The sequence below is a fragment of the Diachasma alloeum genome, unplaced genomic scaffold (assembly GCF_001412515.2).
Source record: "Diachasma alloeum isolate Michigan unplaced genomic scaffold, Dall2.0 Dall_scaffold_00433, whole genome shotgun sequence".
Taxonomy (NCBI): domain Eukaryota; kingdom Metazoa; phylum Arthropoda; class Insecta; order Hymenoptera; family Braconidae; genus Diachasma; species Diachasma alloeum.
The window spans coordinates 41,399-60,463 of NW_021680572.1; the positions used below are offsets into that span (position 1 = coordinate 41,399).

The 19,065-nt window shown below is 37.9% G+C and overlaps 1 protein-coding gene across 1 annotated transcript; it reads left to right on the forward strand.

The window, feature by feature from the left end:
* The first annotated feature begins 11,992 nt into the window (after nt 1-11,992).
* Nucleotides 11,993-15,687, forward strand: LOC107042271 (glutamic acid-rich protein). The gene is made up of 6 exons (XM_015263272.1): nt 11,993-12,182; nt 12,909-12,966; nt 13,972-14,363; nt 14,581-14,687; nt 15,139-15,355; nt 15,416-15,687. Exons 1-6 carry the CDS (start codon nt 11,993-11,995, stop codon nt 15,685-15,687), a joined length of 1,236 nt encoding a protein of 411 aa, XP_015118758.1.
* Nucleotides 15,688-19,065: the final 3,378 nt, after the last annotated feature.

Below are 19,065 nucleotides of genomic sequence, written 5' to 3' on the forward strand. Positions count from 1 at the left end.
AGCCTATTATTGTTACTGAATCAATTTATCGTGCTAGTTTTCACTGGAGATCAAAACTTAAAATGAAAAGTATCATCGATCTTTGCATCAAATAATGCCTCAAATCATATTTAAAACGACTAAAGAATAATAACAAGAAAACCAAATTCAAATAATAAATTCTATTGAACTTTACGTAAACGTTGAATTCAACGAAGCTATTAATCACAAAAATCAGAATGAGTCCAATTCCTTCCAAATTAATAATAAATAAACAATCACCTCATATTAGTCGTAAATTTTCTTGAATGAGCTTAATTGTTAACTTGGAAGTATCGCCTGTTCGATACAGTCACCAATTATTTCTGATACAGGACACTTACTACAATGGCCCTGATCATCAGTGACATTTATTACTGAAATTTGGTGATAGATTCCTAAAAATTAGTGACGATATCACCGGAAATTACTGATAATCCGTGTGGATGTTTAAGATCTACCTAATACTGGTAAGTTCGATAGGGTAACACTTATGAGTCGATGTATTTAAATTTGAATTCTTATGAATGCCTCAGCATTATAATCACCAGAATTATTTATTTCTCTGATTATAAGATATTCTTCATCTCCGCTGTCCTTCTAACAGTCATTTTTTATTGACTCAATTTAAGGAACATAATTTAATTTATTAAATTGAGTTTAATTTATCGTTAAATTATTTTGAATGCTTTTTAGGAATTTAAAGTTGCAGCGCCAGTGAAGACTACAATTTTTACCATATTTGGCGTTATCCAGGATTCGCGACGTGGATGTAGTTGGTATAAACCCCAAACCCGGATCTTTACCGGTACCGGAGGAGGAACCCCAGATCCAGGTAGCCGGGACCTTTCGCAGAGTTAGGGTCATATTCTAAGAATTTAAGTATAAGTTGTACTACTATTTAGTCCTCCTTACAATTATTTCCGAATTTGCACATTAGTTGGGACCGATGAGTCCCAACTAATTGCAAATTCGTTAAAAGTCGTGGGTTATTGGAGTGAGATTTTTCATTTATTGAAGATCGATTATATAGATCTGAAAATGGATAATTAGTGCAAAAAAAAAATTTTTTATTGTCCGTTTCCTCGAAAATGCTTAAAATGCTGGAAACAGTCCAGGCCCTCCAATTTTTGAGCTATAAAAAATTTTTTTTTTTCAAAATTTTCTGAAAAATGTGTGGAACAACAATTAAGAACCACTTTTTTGGAATTCGACTCCTACACAGCTGATTGTGGTTTTCTTCATATAAAAAAATTCACTATTTGTGTAAAAAATACAAAAAAAGCAAATTTAGCCGTGTAAGAGGCGAATGAAAAAAAATAGCTCGTAATTGTTATTCCACATATTTTTCAGAAAATTTTGATAAAAAAATCCTTCGTAGCTAACAAATTGGAGGTCCTGGACGGTTTGTGGCATTTTAGCGTTTTTGGGCAAACGAACAATAAAAACAATTTTTTTCGCACTAATTATTCGTTTTCAGATCTATATAATCGATCTTCAACGTATGAAAAGTCTCACTCCAATAACCCACGACTTTTAAAACTCATAGTAGTCTCCCCTAAGACTCAAATTTCGACACGGGAATGTCACTGAAAATTGGCGACAAAATCACTGAATTTCAGAATTTCGCACTCACTGACTTTCTCAATGGTGAATCCCTCATTATTGAGGATAAATATCTGAAAATCAGTACCATCTGAATGGAAATTGATCACATATTCCTGAAAATCAGTGGCATGTCCCCGAAAAAGATAACTTTTTTTCCCTATCGAGCTTCTAGAATGTTTTTGAAACTTAACCCCCTACGGATACATTCCCTGGAGATGAATCCTTTTAGCGATACACTGGGAAGGTTCGCTGTTCCGGTTCCATTGCTACATTCACCTTCTTTTATTTTAGAAACATAATATCGAGATGTGACATCTTTATCAGATCCTCTCTTGAGAGAATTCACACCCGTAGAATTGAGATGTGCGCTTCAATTCAACGAAACATGACAGGTTGTTTGAAAAAATTGAAAACTTACCACTAAATTGGGAGATATTGAACAAAATGGTTTTTCACCAAAAGTTGAACATCCTCTCAACCACTAATATAATTCTGCCTAACCACAATCCCATCTTGTAATATCATGAGTTACAATTCTACCAAATTTCAACTTTCTATCTCAAATTTTTCGGGAGTTATCGTGTATGCAATGGATGCTCCCAATGATTTCGCTTCTCTACAATTGCAGTTGGGGAAGTTGACTCCCCCCATTATTAATAATCTAAGCATGTATCAGTAGTGCTTGGACTCCTTTGCGCGGGAAGAATGCACAACAGGACCACTGGTGCTGCCAGTTCCTCCTTTTCCTCATTTAAACCGTTGACGTATGAGTACGGATTTCCCGATCACTTAAATTCGTGGAATTCCTAGCCCCGAAGTTGAAATCTTAAAAATTGTATACCGTCCATCGATATGATCATAAAAAATTACAAATCCCAATTATTATCAAGCTGTGTCAAGTTATATGTATAGGGATATTGTGACTTGATTTGATAGATATTGTTATGAGGAATATTTTGATGTACAAAAATTCAATTCATTTGCGTAGTCATTGAGATATAAAAAAAAAATAAGATTTGTGAGCAATTGCGGTACGTCAAAAACTATTTGAATTCAACGAAGCATTTCAGTCAGCTTGCTCCGATACTGAAGCGCTCGACTGTAAGAAAGTCCTTTATATCCCCACTGACCCTTGCCGAGGCGTAGGTGGAGTGATCCCAGCCAATCAAGATGTTTTCAATTGACCTTAGAATCAATGAAAATTTCCCTCAAATCCATCACTTTTTGCTCTCTACGACAAACTCAAAATTTCATAGGATTCCAAATGCACTTGTACATCAGATTTCACGAGTGGTTACTCCCTCGACTTATTCCTTCTCATTTATGGTAAAAGAAAAAAAATATCAGAAAAGCTAAACGTGCGTTATCACTTTGAGCGAGGGACTTGTTAAAGACAACATGTGAAAATGAGATATGTGTGTACAACAGGCGCAATATATCTCATTTTATTCATCTCCCCGCTTTACAGCTTTCCTCACTGTATAAATCCCTCTCCCTCTCGCCACTTCGCTTATATATACCTTCCTCCGGTTCAGTCACAAAGATACCCCGTGGGCGTACTTTCATCCTCTATTCGCTTACTCATAACGCAGAGAAGAGAGGGGGCTGTCTCTTGCTGAGAATTAATAGGGTCGCTCTGCATATCGTTCCGGAGTTAGCATGTAAGGTAATAGAGAAGCGGTATCGCGCAGCTGGTGTGATAATTCGACTCATTCAATCCTTTGGGGATTTTTCCTTTTTGACTTTATTTTTCGTTCGAAATCTGCAACAGTTTACGTTATTTGACATAGTCTGAGTGGTGTGATACAAAATTCCATACTTTGAACTCAATGTATGAATTTTCGTGGCATAGAAATTGAAAGTTGGTGCATGTACCGGAGAGCCCAGTGCGATGGAGAAAATTAAATTAGCTTTTAGAAGCATCTCGCGGCTATATAAATGGTCTTGTAGTTACGTGTGACTAATTATTATGAAGAGTGTAATTGGTTCATGAATATATGCTGGTGTATTCTTGGGATTGAATAACGAGTCACGAGGTGTAGACATGCCGTGAACGTCGGAAATTCGTTGAATAATGAATTTGTGTAGTTTGTTCCAACAGGTTTTGTGGTTGAATAGGAAAGAGTATTTGGGGATGCTCGGAGTTTCATGATCTTCTGATAATTCTTTTACATTAAATTAAAGAGAAATTAAGGTCATGGAAAATGACCCTCTCAATAAATTCAGACCTTCGATAAATTGGAAGATAATGGATAAGTCACCAAAACTGTCTTATCATATCATGTTAAATGTGGTTAACGTCTTATCATGGTGCCACCGTCATAAATCTCTAATGACTGATTAGTCTTCAAGTGTCCTAAAATGGAATGGAAAAAATGTCTTTTTGGAGACTTGTATTTTAAGACATTATGAAAACGTCTTGTCTATCCAACGTCTTATTTTCAGACGAAAAATCATCTTACTTTAAAATATTCGAAAGTTCAGCCATCACGAAGTTCGATAAGATACATTTTTGCCGTTGATGTCCTAAATAAAGAAGTTTCAAAGTCACTAGTTTTCACAGTGTACGTCCCTCCACGGAGACAATAAAATAGTAAAAATTTCCATGTCGAAATCTGCACATAGTAAAGATTCCCAAAGTTTAATAAGTATTATTACGACCATGGGAATGGCTACCACAGAATAATTAGGTGCTACGGACATTGGAATAATAACTGTGTTACATAGTAGAATTTACGATGATACATAGTGAGCTTCCTATGCTAAGATGACCTAATATAGCACAACATAATGAAAGAGAAATAAGAAATAATTTCAGACTAAATCAAGACTTTATTACTTAGAAATAGGATAATTGTTTAGATGGCGAAGAGTAAGAATTAATTAATAATCCGTCATTGGAATTAAATAAGTTATTCATTTTCGTCTAACTGAGGATCTACGTCTAATAAATGCACTTAAAATTGCACTTAAAATAATAAATGCACAGAAAAGGGCCCACTTTGTTACTTCTGTTTATTTTATTTTATATTTAATGAAATTTGTTGCAAGTTCCAAGGAACTGGCCATCAATCGGGAGCCTTTAGCCAATGCTTCTATTTTTCGAGGAATTCACGTTTTTGCCTCCAATAATTCTTGTTTAAATCACCCTTAAATGATTTCTTTGATTATGTTTATGCTTGCTCGATATTGGTAAAACAAATTCCTAAAATTTAGAGGTTTTTACGGATATTGATCATTTTTTTCTCGGTAAAAGTTGCGCAATCCGTACTTTTTATTTAAACAATAAATATCAATGGAACATCGTGAGCATTACCATGGAAAATGGTAATCATTATCATGGGAAATGGTATGCATTATTATGGAACATGCTAAGCATTACTGTTCTGTCGCAGAATTTTTTTTTGTTTCGAATTATTAATTTTTACTCCAAAATGTTCAATTCACCCGATAATTAACTATTCCAAATTTCTGTGGAATTTTATTTTCCCAGGCGTAAATCTTTTTATTGCGGATGTTCGGCGAAATATTTATAATCTCTCGTCTCTCGTCACTAATGATCGAATTTTTCCGTCGTTTATTGCTTTAGTATATTTCAAATCTTTTCCCAAATAAAATGACGAAATATTCTTTCTAGTGAATATTTTATTACGGTCGATATATTTCTGAATTCGGGAATTTTTATTCAATGTTAATAGCCTCACTAATCACTAATGACTCAATTTTCCCAGCCCTCTTTGAATTTCAAACATTGGCAATTTCCCATACCCTCATTCGAGGTATCCACGTGGACTCAATTTGCTCCCAACGCTTCCCCGGGCCCACGTCGCCGAACCAATAGGAACGCGGCATTTCTATCGTCGGAAAACCTGGAACCCCGAAATACTTAATTTGCAATAATCTTTCTTCACGGTCCGCGTCTCCTTACATAAACCCTAGCTTCTCCCATTTTCAGTTAGTATCAGTCTTAGTTACAATTGTTCAGTTCTATAATTGAAATCATTTTGCTCAAAGACAAAAGGAATTACACCGCGTTTTCGGTTAAATTCAACATCGGTCTTTTGACATGAACAGCTTTCTTTCGGTCCTCGCGACATTATCGAGCATTCGACGCACTCCTCCTCGATACCTCTGAACTTCATCTCGTCGTTTTGATATCCATTTAATTATAATAACTTAAGCTCATAAACTTTTGTTTTTATAAAGTGTAAAGGAGTAGTGAATGAATTATAAACATTTTGATTCAATCTAACAAACTCTTGATTCTTTTTTATTTCATTTCACCGTATACCTTTTAGGTTTTTATGGTTTCTTACTCCTTCATTCTGTTTTTGCCGCATGTTTGTTTTTCCCAAATGCTCTTTTCACTTTTTCCAAACAATGTTTCATTCCTGAAGTGTTCCCGCGCGGTCACCCGTCCATCTAGTGACCACGCTCAGCGCTGCTTAGCTTCCCAAAGCTAAACCTGCACACCACCGCAGTGCGCTAGCCCCGTAGGGCTACAAACTCTTGATTATTTATTATTAAAAACTTTCTCACAATCACCTCCTCAGTATCCTGACGCTGTGCGAGTGAACCATTACTATGGAGAATGGTAAGCATTATTGTGGAACAGGATAATCTTTCCCATGGACATGATGATTATTACCACCCTGATGAAAATGTGGACTTTGAATTTTGTGCAAAATTTAGTCCTACGGACGTCTTATAGGTCGAAACGAGGTCCTAGGGACTTTTGGTCATCCACACTCAAGTCTAGCGGACGTTTCAGCGTCTAGACTCGAGTCCACACAACGTCAACCGTTTGAACTCAAGTCCAGTGGACGTCTAGGCTTGAGTCCAAACGACGTCCAATCGTTTGGTTTCAAATCTAGCGGACGTCTGAGTGTCCAATAGACGTCAGTCTGTTTGGCCTCGAATCCAACGGACGTCTGATAGATATCTAACGGTCCACACTCTAGTCCAGTGGACGGTATGAACGTGGTCGAAACCAAGTCCGATGGACTGGACCAATTTTTCGTCCAGCAGACACCCAAGATGAGTCAATAGCAAGTCAAATAGACGTCATCTATAGGGTCCTATCCTGGTCTAATGGACAAAATATGATCTGCAGTTTTCGTACAAGTCACAGTCCAGACGACGTCCACAATGGGTCAGTATTGAGTCAAATGGACGTCACCGATTGGGTCCTAGCCTGGTCCAATCGACAAAATATGATCTAGAGTTTTCGTACAAGTCACAGACCAATCAAAGTCCAGAAGACGTCCATGATGGGTCAGTAGTGAGTCAAATGGACGTTACAAACGGGGTTCTGATCTGGTCCAATGGACTCAATACAACTTACAATTTTCGTACAAGTCACAGTCCAGATGACGTCCACAATGGGTCAGTATTGAGTCAAATGGACGTCACCGATCGGGTCCTATCCTGGTCCAATGGACAAAATATCATCTGGAATTTTCGTACAGGTCACAGACCAATCAAAGTCCAGAAGACGTCCATGATGGGTCAGTAGTGAGTCAAATGGACGTCACAAATGGGGTTCTGGTCTAGTCGAATGGACTCAATACAACTTGCAATTTGCGTACAAGTTACAGTCCAGATGACGTCCACAATGGGTCAGTATTGAGTCAAATGGACGTCACCGATCGGGTCCTATCCTCGTCCAATGGACAAAATATGATCTGGAGTTTTCGTACAGGTCACAGACCAATCAAAGTCCAGAAGACGTCCATTATGGGTCAGTAGTGAGTCAAATGGACGTCACAAATGGGGTTCTGGTCCAATGGACAAAATATGATCTGGTGTTTTCGTACAGGTCGCGAACCAACCAAAGTCCAGAAGACGTCACATCTGAGCACGGTTCAATAGACCACGCTTATTTAAGAGATTTGTGTCAGTGACAGACGATTTATCACCCACTAGACGCCATTAACGGAATCTGAACACAATCCAGGGGACATAATTTTTTTATTTTTTATTATGTTTCTACGAATTTATAACCTACAAACTGTCCACAGTGGGTCCCCAGCAAGTCCAATGAATATAAATCCCATTCTTACAGTATACTATCAATTTATATCCCTTGAAGTGCAATCGCCATCGATTCTATTTGATCGGTTCAAGTGGTGAGTTTCATTTTTATTGTACAGGATATTTATACATACGTGAGCCCGAGTGACTTCAGTTTACATGACGTAATCTGAATTAAAGTTATAAGATGTATTATAAGCAAAAGACAAACGATTCGGTCGGCAAGATATACGTTCCTTTATTATAGTACAAAATAGTTATGTATAAACAAATATTCCGAAGTTCATCAGTCAATTTCAAACCGATTTGAAATCGGCACTGCATAACAGTTAGTCATAAGAGATATTTTTATGGCTGGACTTATAATATCGTTCGAGTTAATGAAAAAATGTTCGTCATAATTGGCATTCAATTTTGCAATATACTTAGCATGTGTAAGTGAATTATTCACTCCTAGAAGGACACCGAATAGACCGCAAATTTCGGGATCATCAAACGTTACAATTTTCTTAATGAAAAAGAAATTATTATTTCGTGTTATTAAGAAACGATTGTCAGAGTGACAATTTGTCTTTTCATTAGCTCGAAACTCTGAACCATTAACCAATATTCGAGAATATACTCTCATTTGTTGGCTACGAATTTCATTTTCGTCCATTAAAACTCGTTCTTCCGCTGTCGGGTGACAATGTATACTACTGCCTACTACATATGCGTTATTGACCTTCCTTGCATTGAGTGGAGTTTTAAATAAGATAGCTTTTAGCTCATCCCTTACTGGGGGCGTAACTCGATCATCTTCTATTATATTATGAAGAAACTTCTTGATGTGATATCTGGTCACGATTTGGTGAATTGATCCCTTCGGTGATGTAATGGTCCTCAATAATTTGTTATTCCACGATTCAAAACCAGCCGTACTGTACACCCACAGAGGTTCCCAATTGATCACGCTATCGATGATATGTAGAAGAAGGTGAATGTTATACCTCATATTTTCAATACCAAAATAGTCTTGAAAAAGTTCGACGTACTTTTTCAAACAGGATTTAGCTGTACGTAAATCATTTAGCATAATAACTTCACTGGAGAGCAAGAATAAACCGTTGGCTAACAATTCCAAATGATCAATGTATTTTTTAGGTAGTAAATCTTCAAGACATATCACAGAATAGTAAAAAAGCCAGCTACGCCATTCAGAGGCCTTCCAAAGAGCTCTCTGATCCAGGCTCCTTGGCTTGCGGCTGATATCTCTTGGCGTTTTAATCTTCTTCAATCGACTATTGATGATTTTCTTCTTTTGAGGATCTAAGTAATACGGTTTTCCAACTTTAGTCCAGAATAATTCAATATGAAATTCAGCAACACCAAGGAACGCAGCATGCACATCGCCCACAATCATCCCTTGCACTAAATCAAAATGATCCAAATTCATGAGCTGATTAGGCCCGTAAACTCCTCGAACATTGGCCTGTTGACGATCACTTTCAAATATGTCATTAATGATGCCATCATGCGTGCGTGATACAGGTTGTGGAATATCTGGGTGATCTCGGACCGGATATCTCATACTTCCCGCCTCCCAAATACCGTAATGATCGCAGTAAGTGCAGCCAAAATGGCCATTGTATTGACTCATATTTAAAATGGAACATCTGGCAGGAGCGTCGGCTGAACAACAGACTGGTATGAATCGACTACGAATCTCGTTAACTCCAACGGGTTTCCACAAAATGCCTGTCGAAGACAACTTATTAGCATCACGAACAAAATGCTCCAAAAAAACCGCCATGTTTGGTTCCCCCTGGTCTATCCAAAGTCCAGCCAAAAACATATGTTTTTGTCTAATATTGGTAGGCAACCCAGGAAGCCTGATGAAGAGGGGCCAAGCACTAGTCTTCGTTGACTTTCCTAATTTGAACCCGTCAGTATTGAAGACATATACAAAATCATTCTCCAATATAATTCCTTTTTCTTTTAACGTTTTATACCCTTCTCCGTCAAAAATATCTTCGGTACTTTCTTCACATCGTTTCTCTCTCAATCTCTCATACTGGAGAGCTTCCCTGGCAGAAGGAGAATTGAGAAACTGTGCGAATTCTTTTTTCAGGTTGAGAGTGACAAAATATTTTACTTCTTTCTTTTTAATGATCCATCCACAAGGGCATGTTTCATTCTCTGTGAAATTTTTTCCCGAGTAAAGTCCAGAAAATTTTTGAGGACAGTACGCTCTGAACTGAATTTTCGAGGTTTTTTGGTTAATTGCTTTCCATAGTGCATGCTTTGAGTCTGGCAAAAACTTCCTTCCCAGTAAAACATTAATTGATCTCATAATTCCAATACTAGCCACGTAAGGTTCATTGTGGCGAATTCCCAAGGATTAGCAGCAAAGCTTCTCTTGTTGTGTGTTGTTGACAAACCCGTAAAATGGAGTTCAAATGGTCAGAGTCGAGATTAAAATCACTATCACTAGAGGATGTATGTGAAGAAGCTGAATTATCATCTAAGGTGTCATCAGGGTCGTCACCAGGATCTCCATACGGTCCATCTTCTGATTCACTATCCGAATCATAATGGGGATCGTCGTTTGAACTATTCTCAGAATCTTCATATGTTGAATTATCATCCGGACCATCGTGATGATCTTCATATGGTACATCTTCAAATTCACCGTCCGAGTTACCATGGGGATCCGTATTTGAATCATTCTGAGCAAACTGATCTGCATCCGGCTCTCCACGGTGAGTAGTGCTGACCGTGTCAGAATCATCCTAATCAAGATGATATCATCACAATTTAATGAAAAGCTTGGTATACGTACTCATGGGTTTAATAAATGACAGACACGTACCTCACAGATAGATTGGTCTGTACTTGAATTACTCTCATTCCGCTGAATTCCGTCACAGATAATACTCCCAGACTCCCGGCATGAATCCTAATATAAAACAATGCGCATTAAACTCAGAAATTGTTACTGCAATGAAGTATTATTCCATGTGATGGAACAGGAAACACATTTGAGTATGGAATAGATGGTCACGTTCTGACGTTTAGACGTCCATTAGACACGAGTGTGAACGACTGAACATTCATCAGACTTGAGTCGGACCGATCGGACGTTCATCAGGCTCAAATCTGTACACTCGTACGGTCGTTGGACTCGAGTAGGGACAGCTAAACATTCGTAGAACGTCTTTTTAACCCATCAGACGTCTACAAGACCCCAAAATTGAGCATAATCAAAAGCCCACTGTTCCATTGGTAGTTCAGTGTCAAATTCAATGACAGTTCAAAATGGTGTCACCAGAAATAACTAAAATATTATTTTCCTAACCTCAATCATGCCATCAGCATTATCACACTTGCTCTGGAAATCGACTTCATCACTGTCACCATTAGTACAGTTCCTACTAGTTGCAAAGATTCCTGTATTGGACTCAGCATTTTCAACACTGCTCCAGTTCACTCGTTCTTTGGTATTTTCTACGATAAATACATAAATGTCAGACAATAAAAACGACGATCACAAAATTTTACCCACTGGTTCAGTTGAATTTTTATTTGAGGCTTTACCTGTGTCGTCTATAGGAGCCGAATTACTAGCCTCATATTTTTTGACAGAACAGCTGGCTGTAGTTGACGTCTGTAAGTAATTTACGAGTTTGTAATTCAATGTTGATTTAGTCATAGTGAATTAAACGTTAAACTGTCGGCAACATAACCTTACCTTTCTCAACTGTCGAATGTTTGGAATCCGAACATATCCATGTTCTTTATTTAATTTGCTATATTTTTCCGCCAATTTTTTGTGTCTCCATAAAGTTGATCGACTTTGACAACCAGACTTTCGTCGCGATGCAGCCTTGTGCGAAGCCATGAGTGATAATGGATATTGCTCATTAACGCGTACTCAGATAGCGCATTTCAGTTTCCCAAAATGCAACTGAATTTGATTCTCACACCGCAAATGAGCTGAATCCAGGCTAATTGAAATGTGCTTATCCTGAACAGTACTTCGACGGGGCAGTTGTTCAAGTGGCGCCCTCTTTTTGGGCATGGCGAGTCTTGTTTTTGGAGGGAACGGTACCCATGACACGTGCGGCTCGTGCCAGTTGAGACCTGCCGGCAGACAGTGCCCGCACGCTCCACACAAAGATCACAGTCAGTATAATCGAAAAGGCGACTTACAATAATCGTGGGGTGATTAAGGGGTGTAGTAATTTTTCGGGGATAATTCCAGTGAGATCTGGCTGAATAAAATAAATTATTGTGTAAAGAATCATCATAATAATTCTATCTGTGGAGAATGACTGCAAACGCGGGCGGAGAAATGTGGGTCCTTTGTAAGGATTGTCTTGATAATACACGTCGCAAGTTTGAAGCCAGTGAACTATTTCAAATCGATGGGTACAATTATAAAGAGTTTAAGCTATTGAATAACGGTGATTTTAAGCCAAAGAGTGCTTATGGATACAAGGATGGTGATTTCATGGTTTATGTGTACATCCTCGCTATGGCAGGTAATTATTCAGACAAATTAACATTGTTTACCGTGGTTTTTATTATGCACATAAAAAAAGCATACAAGTGTGAGAGATTGAACAGGAAATCCATTTTATGTAAAACAGGACGTTTCTAACCCCGATTTCTCAACGAAAAAAAAAAAAAAAAATATCAACAAAAACACATGCTTATTGTGTCTGTGGTCCACCGGACTACTAGGGTATCTGGGGGTTTCCCGATCTTCAATCAGATAGTTGTTTCAAATTGATTGCGTTATCTTTCGTTCAATAGACGATAATTTTCTCTATCAATATTAAATTCTCTAAACGTCCCAATATCTAGTCCCGACTACGAACGCGTTAACATACATAGCATTTGAGTGAGAATTCCCGGACGTCCATCAGACCTCGTCTTTAATCATGACATGTACACAGTAACTCTTTCAGCAAAAGAAATATATAGGGTCCAAGGGAACAAGAAACATTATTTATATTCAATGGTTATTTTTATTGGCCTTAAAGGTTATTTTTATTATTTATATTATTTTTTGCGGTGTATTGATCTGTGAATATTAGTTGATGATTGCGGTATTTAAAATATATATGAAAGTTCTAATTGAAATAATTTACGAAGGTTAGGAACGCATTGAGTAGTCTACTCTAGTCTTAATCATCGAGAGTTAGTCCGTAAGAACACACCAATGATTTTATCGTTTTTTTTCAATTGCTTTATGCATTGTTTAGAAACCCTAGACAAGCTCACTAGAAAAATTCAGGACAAAAAACTCAGAGCACCATCCAGGTCGTCAACAGAGCTAAATCGTGAAAAATTCAACAAATTTTTTCTCCAAACAGAGAAATCCACTGTAAAAAAATCACGTGTAAGTATTCTTTTCGATTTATCAGTAGTTTACATTATATATTTTTTCCTGAAACCAAATCATCTGTTAGCCAAACAAAAGTTGATTACCAATAAATTTGACGCATTAGACCAACTCATATAGACAAATCTGGGCGAAATTGCCAATAATTGCTGTCTTTCTGACGTACTCGATTCGATATAAAAAAAAATTCAACCACCCCGAGGCACCCCACTTCTAGTAATTACCGATTTTATGTTCAATTATATTATTTCACTTGGAAATTACTAAGCCGGACTTGAGTGTGAACAATTAGACGTCCGTCAAACTCCGATAGAATACTCAAACGCCCGCAAGACTTAAGGCCAAATGGTTGGACGTCGATTGGACTCGAGACTCGACGCTGAAACGTCCGATAGACTTGTGTGTAGTAACAAATTTTTGAATTGCACTCAATCTTGAGATTTTCAATGTTAAAAAAATTAGTTAATAAGAAACGATTCGGGTCAATATGACATTTCCCATTTTACCTTTCAATTTTTCCTATGATAATATACATATACAGTAATCAATCACAAATATTCTTCCAAAGTTGTGCCAATTTTCGATAAGAATTTATTTTATCATTTATATTTTGAATTTATTCTCCAGATTTTTCCCATTCAGCTTAAAAGTTTTTAGGTTGAATTATATAATGGGAATTGTCTGCATGAATTAAGACCAGAGGCCTCGCATGGCGAGCAATTCTTTCATTTTGGTTGATAATCAAGTGTTCTAAGAATAAAATCATTCTTCGGTGAATTGGCCCACTTCCTAAGAATTAATTACTTCAATTACTGTTTGCTTTTCTTTCCAAAATCGGTTTGGAATGAAGAATTTTTTGAATTTTGTAAGGAAAATAGGATATAAATGAATTCATCATTTGTTTGCTCGACTCATTCTTACAGACAGCAGACCTTCAGGCCAAACGAAATTCCAAGACAGCTGCTGGAAAAAAGATGTTGGACACGTTCAAATCTAAGAAAAAATCACACTAAAAATAATGGGGAATCTGACGAGGATGGTAATGGTGGTGGAAAAAGGAACAAAAATGATGGAAAGGACACGGACGACGACAAGAATACGAATGGCGAGTCCCTCGATGAAGATGACCATCCAGGCAAAATGAAGAAGAAGGTGGTAACACATGTGAGGGGAACTGCTGTCGCACCTCAGAGACCAGATGATACAGAAGAGCCCTGTACACGGCATTGCAAATGCTTCAACATCTGGGAGAGCCAGACAGATCTTATGGAGCAAGAAGTCGGAGTTTTAAGACACAAGAATGATGAGTTAGAGCGTGAGAATAAACGTTTGAAAGAGCAAACGTAGCATTTATTGATCGAGAAGGATGAGATGAAAAAATTATTGTTGACAAACTGACACATATTTGTTCGGGGGTGGATAATATTCAGCAATGCATGGGCTCAGATAGTTTATTTTTCAATTCTTGTCATACTAGCGCATCGTTTTAAAGGATAATGAGTGTGAGAATTCTTTTTTGTGTTGTTTTTCAGAAACTAACGACAATTTCTTTAAGAGAAGTGAAGACATAGAGAGTATGTCTTGTGCTGTAAAAACAATACCTGAAGATGATGTGCCAGACGATATACCTGAGGATAACGTATTGATGCTTTTTCAATAGCTTTTGTTTGATAATAGGGGGAAAAAGATGTGTAAAAAGTTATAAATAGACGTAAATAGTAGAACGTATGTCTTTTTACAGCTTTTTTTGCATCTATTCTAATATCATTTTACTCCTCTCTTCCCCATTCATTTCTATAGTACTGGTAATTAAAATTTCATTAAAAAATATCCACACAAATTTTAAATCCATTTCAGGCGTGGTTGAGAAAATAATTTAAAATTTTCTGATTTATGAATGGGGATAATTACTTTGAAAAGTGTCATGTTAGATACTAATTTCATTATTACTTGCCTCTAGGTATATTGTGGAGCTGGCATTTTCGTCCAAAGGACCGATTTGGAGCACGTGGTGAAGGAAAGGGGAGTCTCCAAGAAAGTGGCAGCTCTTTTGAATCTATTTTTTGGGGGCTGATGCATACAAATATCAGTTGACTTCGACCGACAAGGAGTTTCTCATCACTTCAATCTACAAAGAAGCCATGAAGAATATTTTAAATGCTTTAAAATGGGAAAAGGAGAAACAAGTGTGGCTCACTGAGGTAGATATTGCTGAAAAACTGAAACGAATCACTTGGCAATTGCGTGAAGTGCACAAAAAGAGCATGCCGTTGGATGATAATGAGGAAGCAAACGAGAAGAAGTCAGGTGAAGGAAAAAAGAAGGTCTAATCAGGTGAAGGAAAAAAGAAGGTCAAATCGGGCGAAGGAAAAAAGAAGGACAAAGAAAACGAGAAAGAACGAAAACAAAGGAAGGGGGCATTAGCCAAGAGCACTGAAGTTGCAGATCCTGTGCAAATATGTCAAATGAACAGATCTAGAGAAAATGAATCTGAAGAAGACACAGTAACTCAAGAGAATGTGAAGAATCCGATTACCGAGAAAGTCTACAGTACAACGGACGATGACGATGACGATGCCGATGATGAAGAGGACAGGAAGGAAAAAGAAGAGGGGGAAAAGATGGAGAGGCCAGTGTGAACATGGACGGCAAGAGTCCAGAGGAAAAGTTTGATGCAAATGTTAAGGGGGATGACGATTAATACCATTCTTCATAGATGTATACATTAATGTTCTCCTTCATTTATGCCATTTTTTTATATTATTTATGTTTTTTTTATCTTTCCTCCAACACATTATAATGTTTTCGAAATACGACTTTTTGGGTAAGAGTTTGTTGGTTTGCTAAATATGTGAAATGAAAGTTCTAATGTAATAGAATTACATAATAAAAGAGTTTATTCATGTTTGGAATTATCTGTCTCAGTGACTATAGTGATTGAAGTAATTGAGAAAACGCTGAAGAGGAAATCATGAGCGTTCAATGGTCGTGAATCGAGCTTGTGACGTATATTCTCGCTATGGCTTCAGTTTGGACGACCGCGACAAAATAAAAAATCGAATGAAACGCTTATCGCTCATTGCGCTAGCTTGATTATTTGGCTAGGTTGACTGGGGTGGGCTGAAGGGAAATCGAGGCGTTGAACATTATCCTAGTGTGCTAGAATAGCTTTAGACCCTGTGGGTTGGTCAGTCCATTGGACTGAATATAGGCTCACTGTGGACGTTTGATGGACAATAAGTTATCAAAGACTTGAAGAAGAAAATTAGAATTATTGTGGTCTGCGGGACCGGGTTCCAATTCTGTTTGTTACGGCCGGTAGTCATCCCATGAACGTCTCGTAGAACGTCCAAGAGACTGATTGACCTATGAAACGTCCACCAGACTTCATTATTAACCCTGTACGTCCCATTGGCCCTCCAAGGTACTCAGCTGGATGTCCAATAGACGCTTAATAAATTACATCAGACGTCTTGGGGACTCCATTCTCAGCCTAGTGAGACGCGGGTTTCATATACGTTGCTCGACGTTCAACAAGCCTTGACCAAATTACATCTGACGTCCGGAGGACCCGAATTAGAGCCCAATGGGACGCTGTTGGACGTCCTGTAGACCCGTATGTTAGACTTTGTTGGACGTCTAAGAGACCCTTACTAATTTACATCTGACGTCCAGAGGATCCGAATAGAGCCTAATGGGACGCCGCTGGACGTCTGGTAGACTCGTCTATAAGACTTTGTTGGACGTCTAAGAGACCCTTACTAATTTACATCTGACGTCCGGAGGACCCGAATAGAGCCTAATGGGACGCCGCTGGACGTCTGGTAAACTCGTCTATAAGACATTGTTGGACGTCTAACAGAGCTTTACTAAATTACACCTGACGTCTGGAGAACCCGAATAGAGCCTAATGGGACGCCGCTGGACGTCTGATAGTCTCGTCTATAAGACATTGTTGGACGTCTAACAAACCCTTACTAAATTACACCTGACGTCCGGAGGACCCGACTTAGAGCCCAATAGAACGCTGTTGGACGTCCTGTAGACCCGTCTGTAAAACTTTATTGGACGTTCAACAGACTCCTACTAGATGACATCTGACGTCCGGAGGACCCAAGTCAGAGCCCGATCAGACTCCGGTGGACGTCCTGTTGACGCGTCTGAGGTAGTTTAATGGACGTCGAATTGACGCCTTCTAAATTACATAGAACGTCTTGAGGACCCCTATTAGTCTTCACTGAGACTTAGCTGGACGTTCTCTAGACGTCTATTGGATCTTTTATACTTGTGAGAAGGACGTCCTATAGACTTCAAATACACTGACAATTGAAGTCCCCGAAAGTCCTAAAATTAAATACTTGGACCGTCCAGAGGACCAAAGTAGACGTCTCAATAACGGCGTCAAAAGTTGGTCCTAAATTAGTCCATAGCTTCATCAGGGCACGTCCAATATAGTAGAGCATTCCATAGGCCACTGTAGTGTTTATTAACTGACATAGTGAGGATTACTATGTAGGATCAGTGGAAAAGTCTCTTCTACATGGCTATAGTATTCCCTCCTATGGTCATGGTAAGTTTTGGGATTTTATTCTCTACGTATTAAAATTACTCACATAACCACTTGATTTTAGAATTTCCCAGACGTTGAATTTCAGACCCCCGCAAATTCCTAAAAATAAACATGTTTTCCTCTGCGAGTCCCCCTAAAAATCGCCATATCCCGTGGATAACTAAATATTTCCTCACCGCACTGAGAGCAACATGGTGGCTGCAGTGAAGAATACATCAGCGATTTTTACGAGCATTCTCAGATTGTCTATCCGCACGTAACGTAACTTCTACAATGTTTTATGGGTCTCGGTGCTATGTCTATGTTATCCCGAGAAAATCGACACTACAGCATAGTTGAAGAAGCCGACACCGTTGTGCACCTGCGTTGAAGATGCCCGACATCTTGACATTCTAGTGGTTCATAAAATCGTCGTACGTTTTATGATCATAGCGAACTGTATAGTAGATGGTTACAGTCTCATGCCGATGTTGCTGGCATGTCTCGTTATATAGGAGTTTGGGATTTTCCTTGGATACATCACACGGCGATAAGCCATTAAAACCTCGAAATGTGTTAGGGGATACATGGGTTTAGTACAATATCAATAAACCCTCTGGGGAAACATGAGCTCACTGATAAGTACGAAATCCTTCATTGGTTTTCCTTCCTTAAGTAGCCTCTTTGATGTGAAAAATTGGAAAATATATAAATTTTTACTGGCGCAAAAATTGGGTACATCAAATCGAAAATTGCGATGGAAATTGCTTTCTGCGGCGCACTAAATCCAGGGAACGTCTATCCTGCAAAATAATGCATAGTAACTAGAGCTTTTGATCAATTTTGATTGACAATGGAAGATTACATGACCTAATTTTCAGAGTGATGATGAAATAACATAATTAACCAATATTTGGTGCCAAGATCATTTCCATTTTCTAGTTAATTATAACATTTCAATTGGATAATGTTCGTGTAATTCATGAATTGTTATTATTGATGACTAGCCGTGCGGCCCGGCGTTGCTCAAACAGACTCAAATAACTGAAATCCAGAATTAAGAATGTATTTTCTTCCAGACGTTGGCATAATTTTTATTATCAAACTAATCATCAATTAAATATTCCAATTCCAACGATTTTTGAAAATCCCTTTTATGAAATTTTGAAAGATATACTCAATAGTCTATTGACGATGTCATATTGTCAATTATGTAATTCATTATCAATTGCAAATTTAAATTAATAATTATTAGATTATTGTTCAAATTTCAGATTCTCTGATTGTCTTTTTCGGTTTATTCTAGGATTTTATGGAAGAATCCGTGATTCTCGTTTTTCTTCAGCATTTTATTAGTTTCTGTGAAATTCTTCAGTGAACTGTGAAATTGCATGCTTTTCCTTTCCTGAATCGATCTCAATGTCACTCTCCTGAAAATTACTACTAAACTGTCCATGAGATTTCAATT

Coding starts and splice junctions, on each gene's coding strand:
- LOC107042271 (XM_015263272.1), top strand. CDS start 11,993: ATGTGGGTCCTTTGTAAGGATTGTCTTGATAATACACGTCGCAAGTTT. Junction 12,183..12,908: donor GTACATCCTCGCTATGGCAG/GTAATTATTCAG, acceptor TGCATTGTTTAG/AAACCCTAGACAAGCTCACT. Junction 14,688..15,138: donor ACGATATACCTGAGGATAAC/GTATTGATGCTT, acceptor TACAAATATCAG/TTGACTTCGACCGACAAGGA.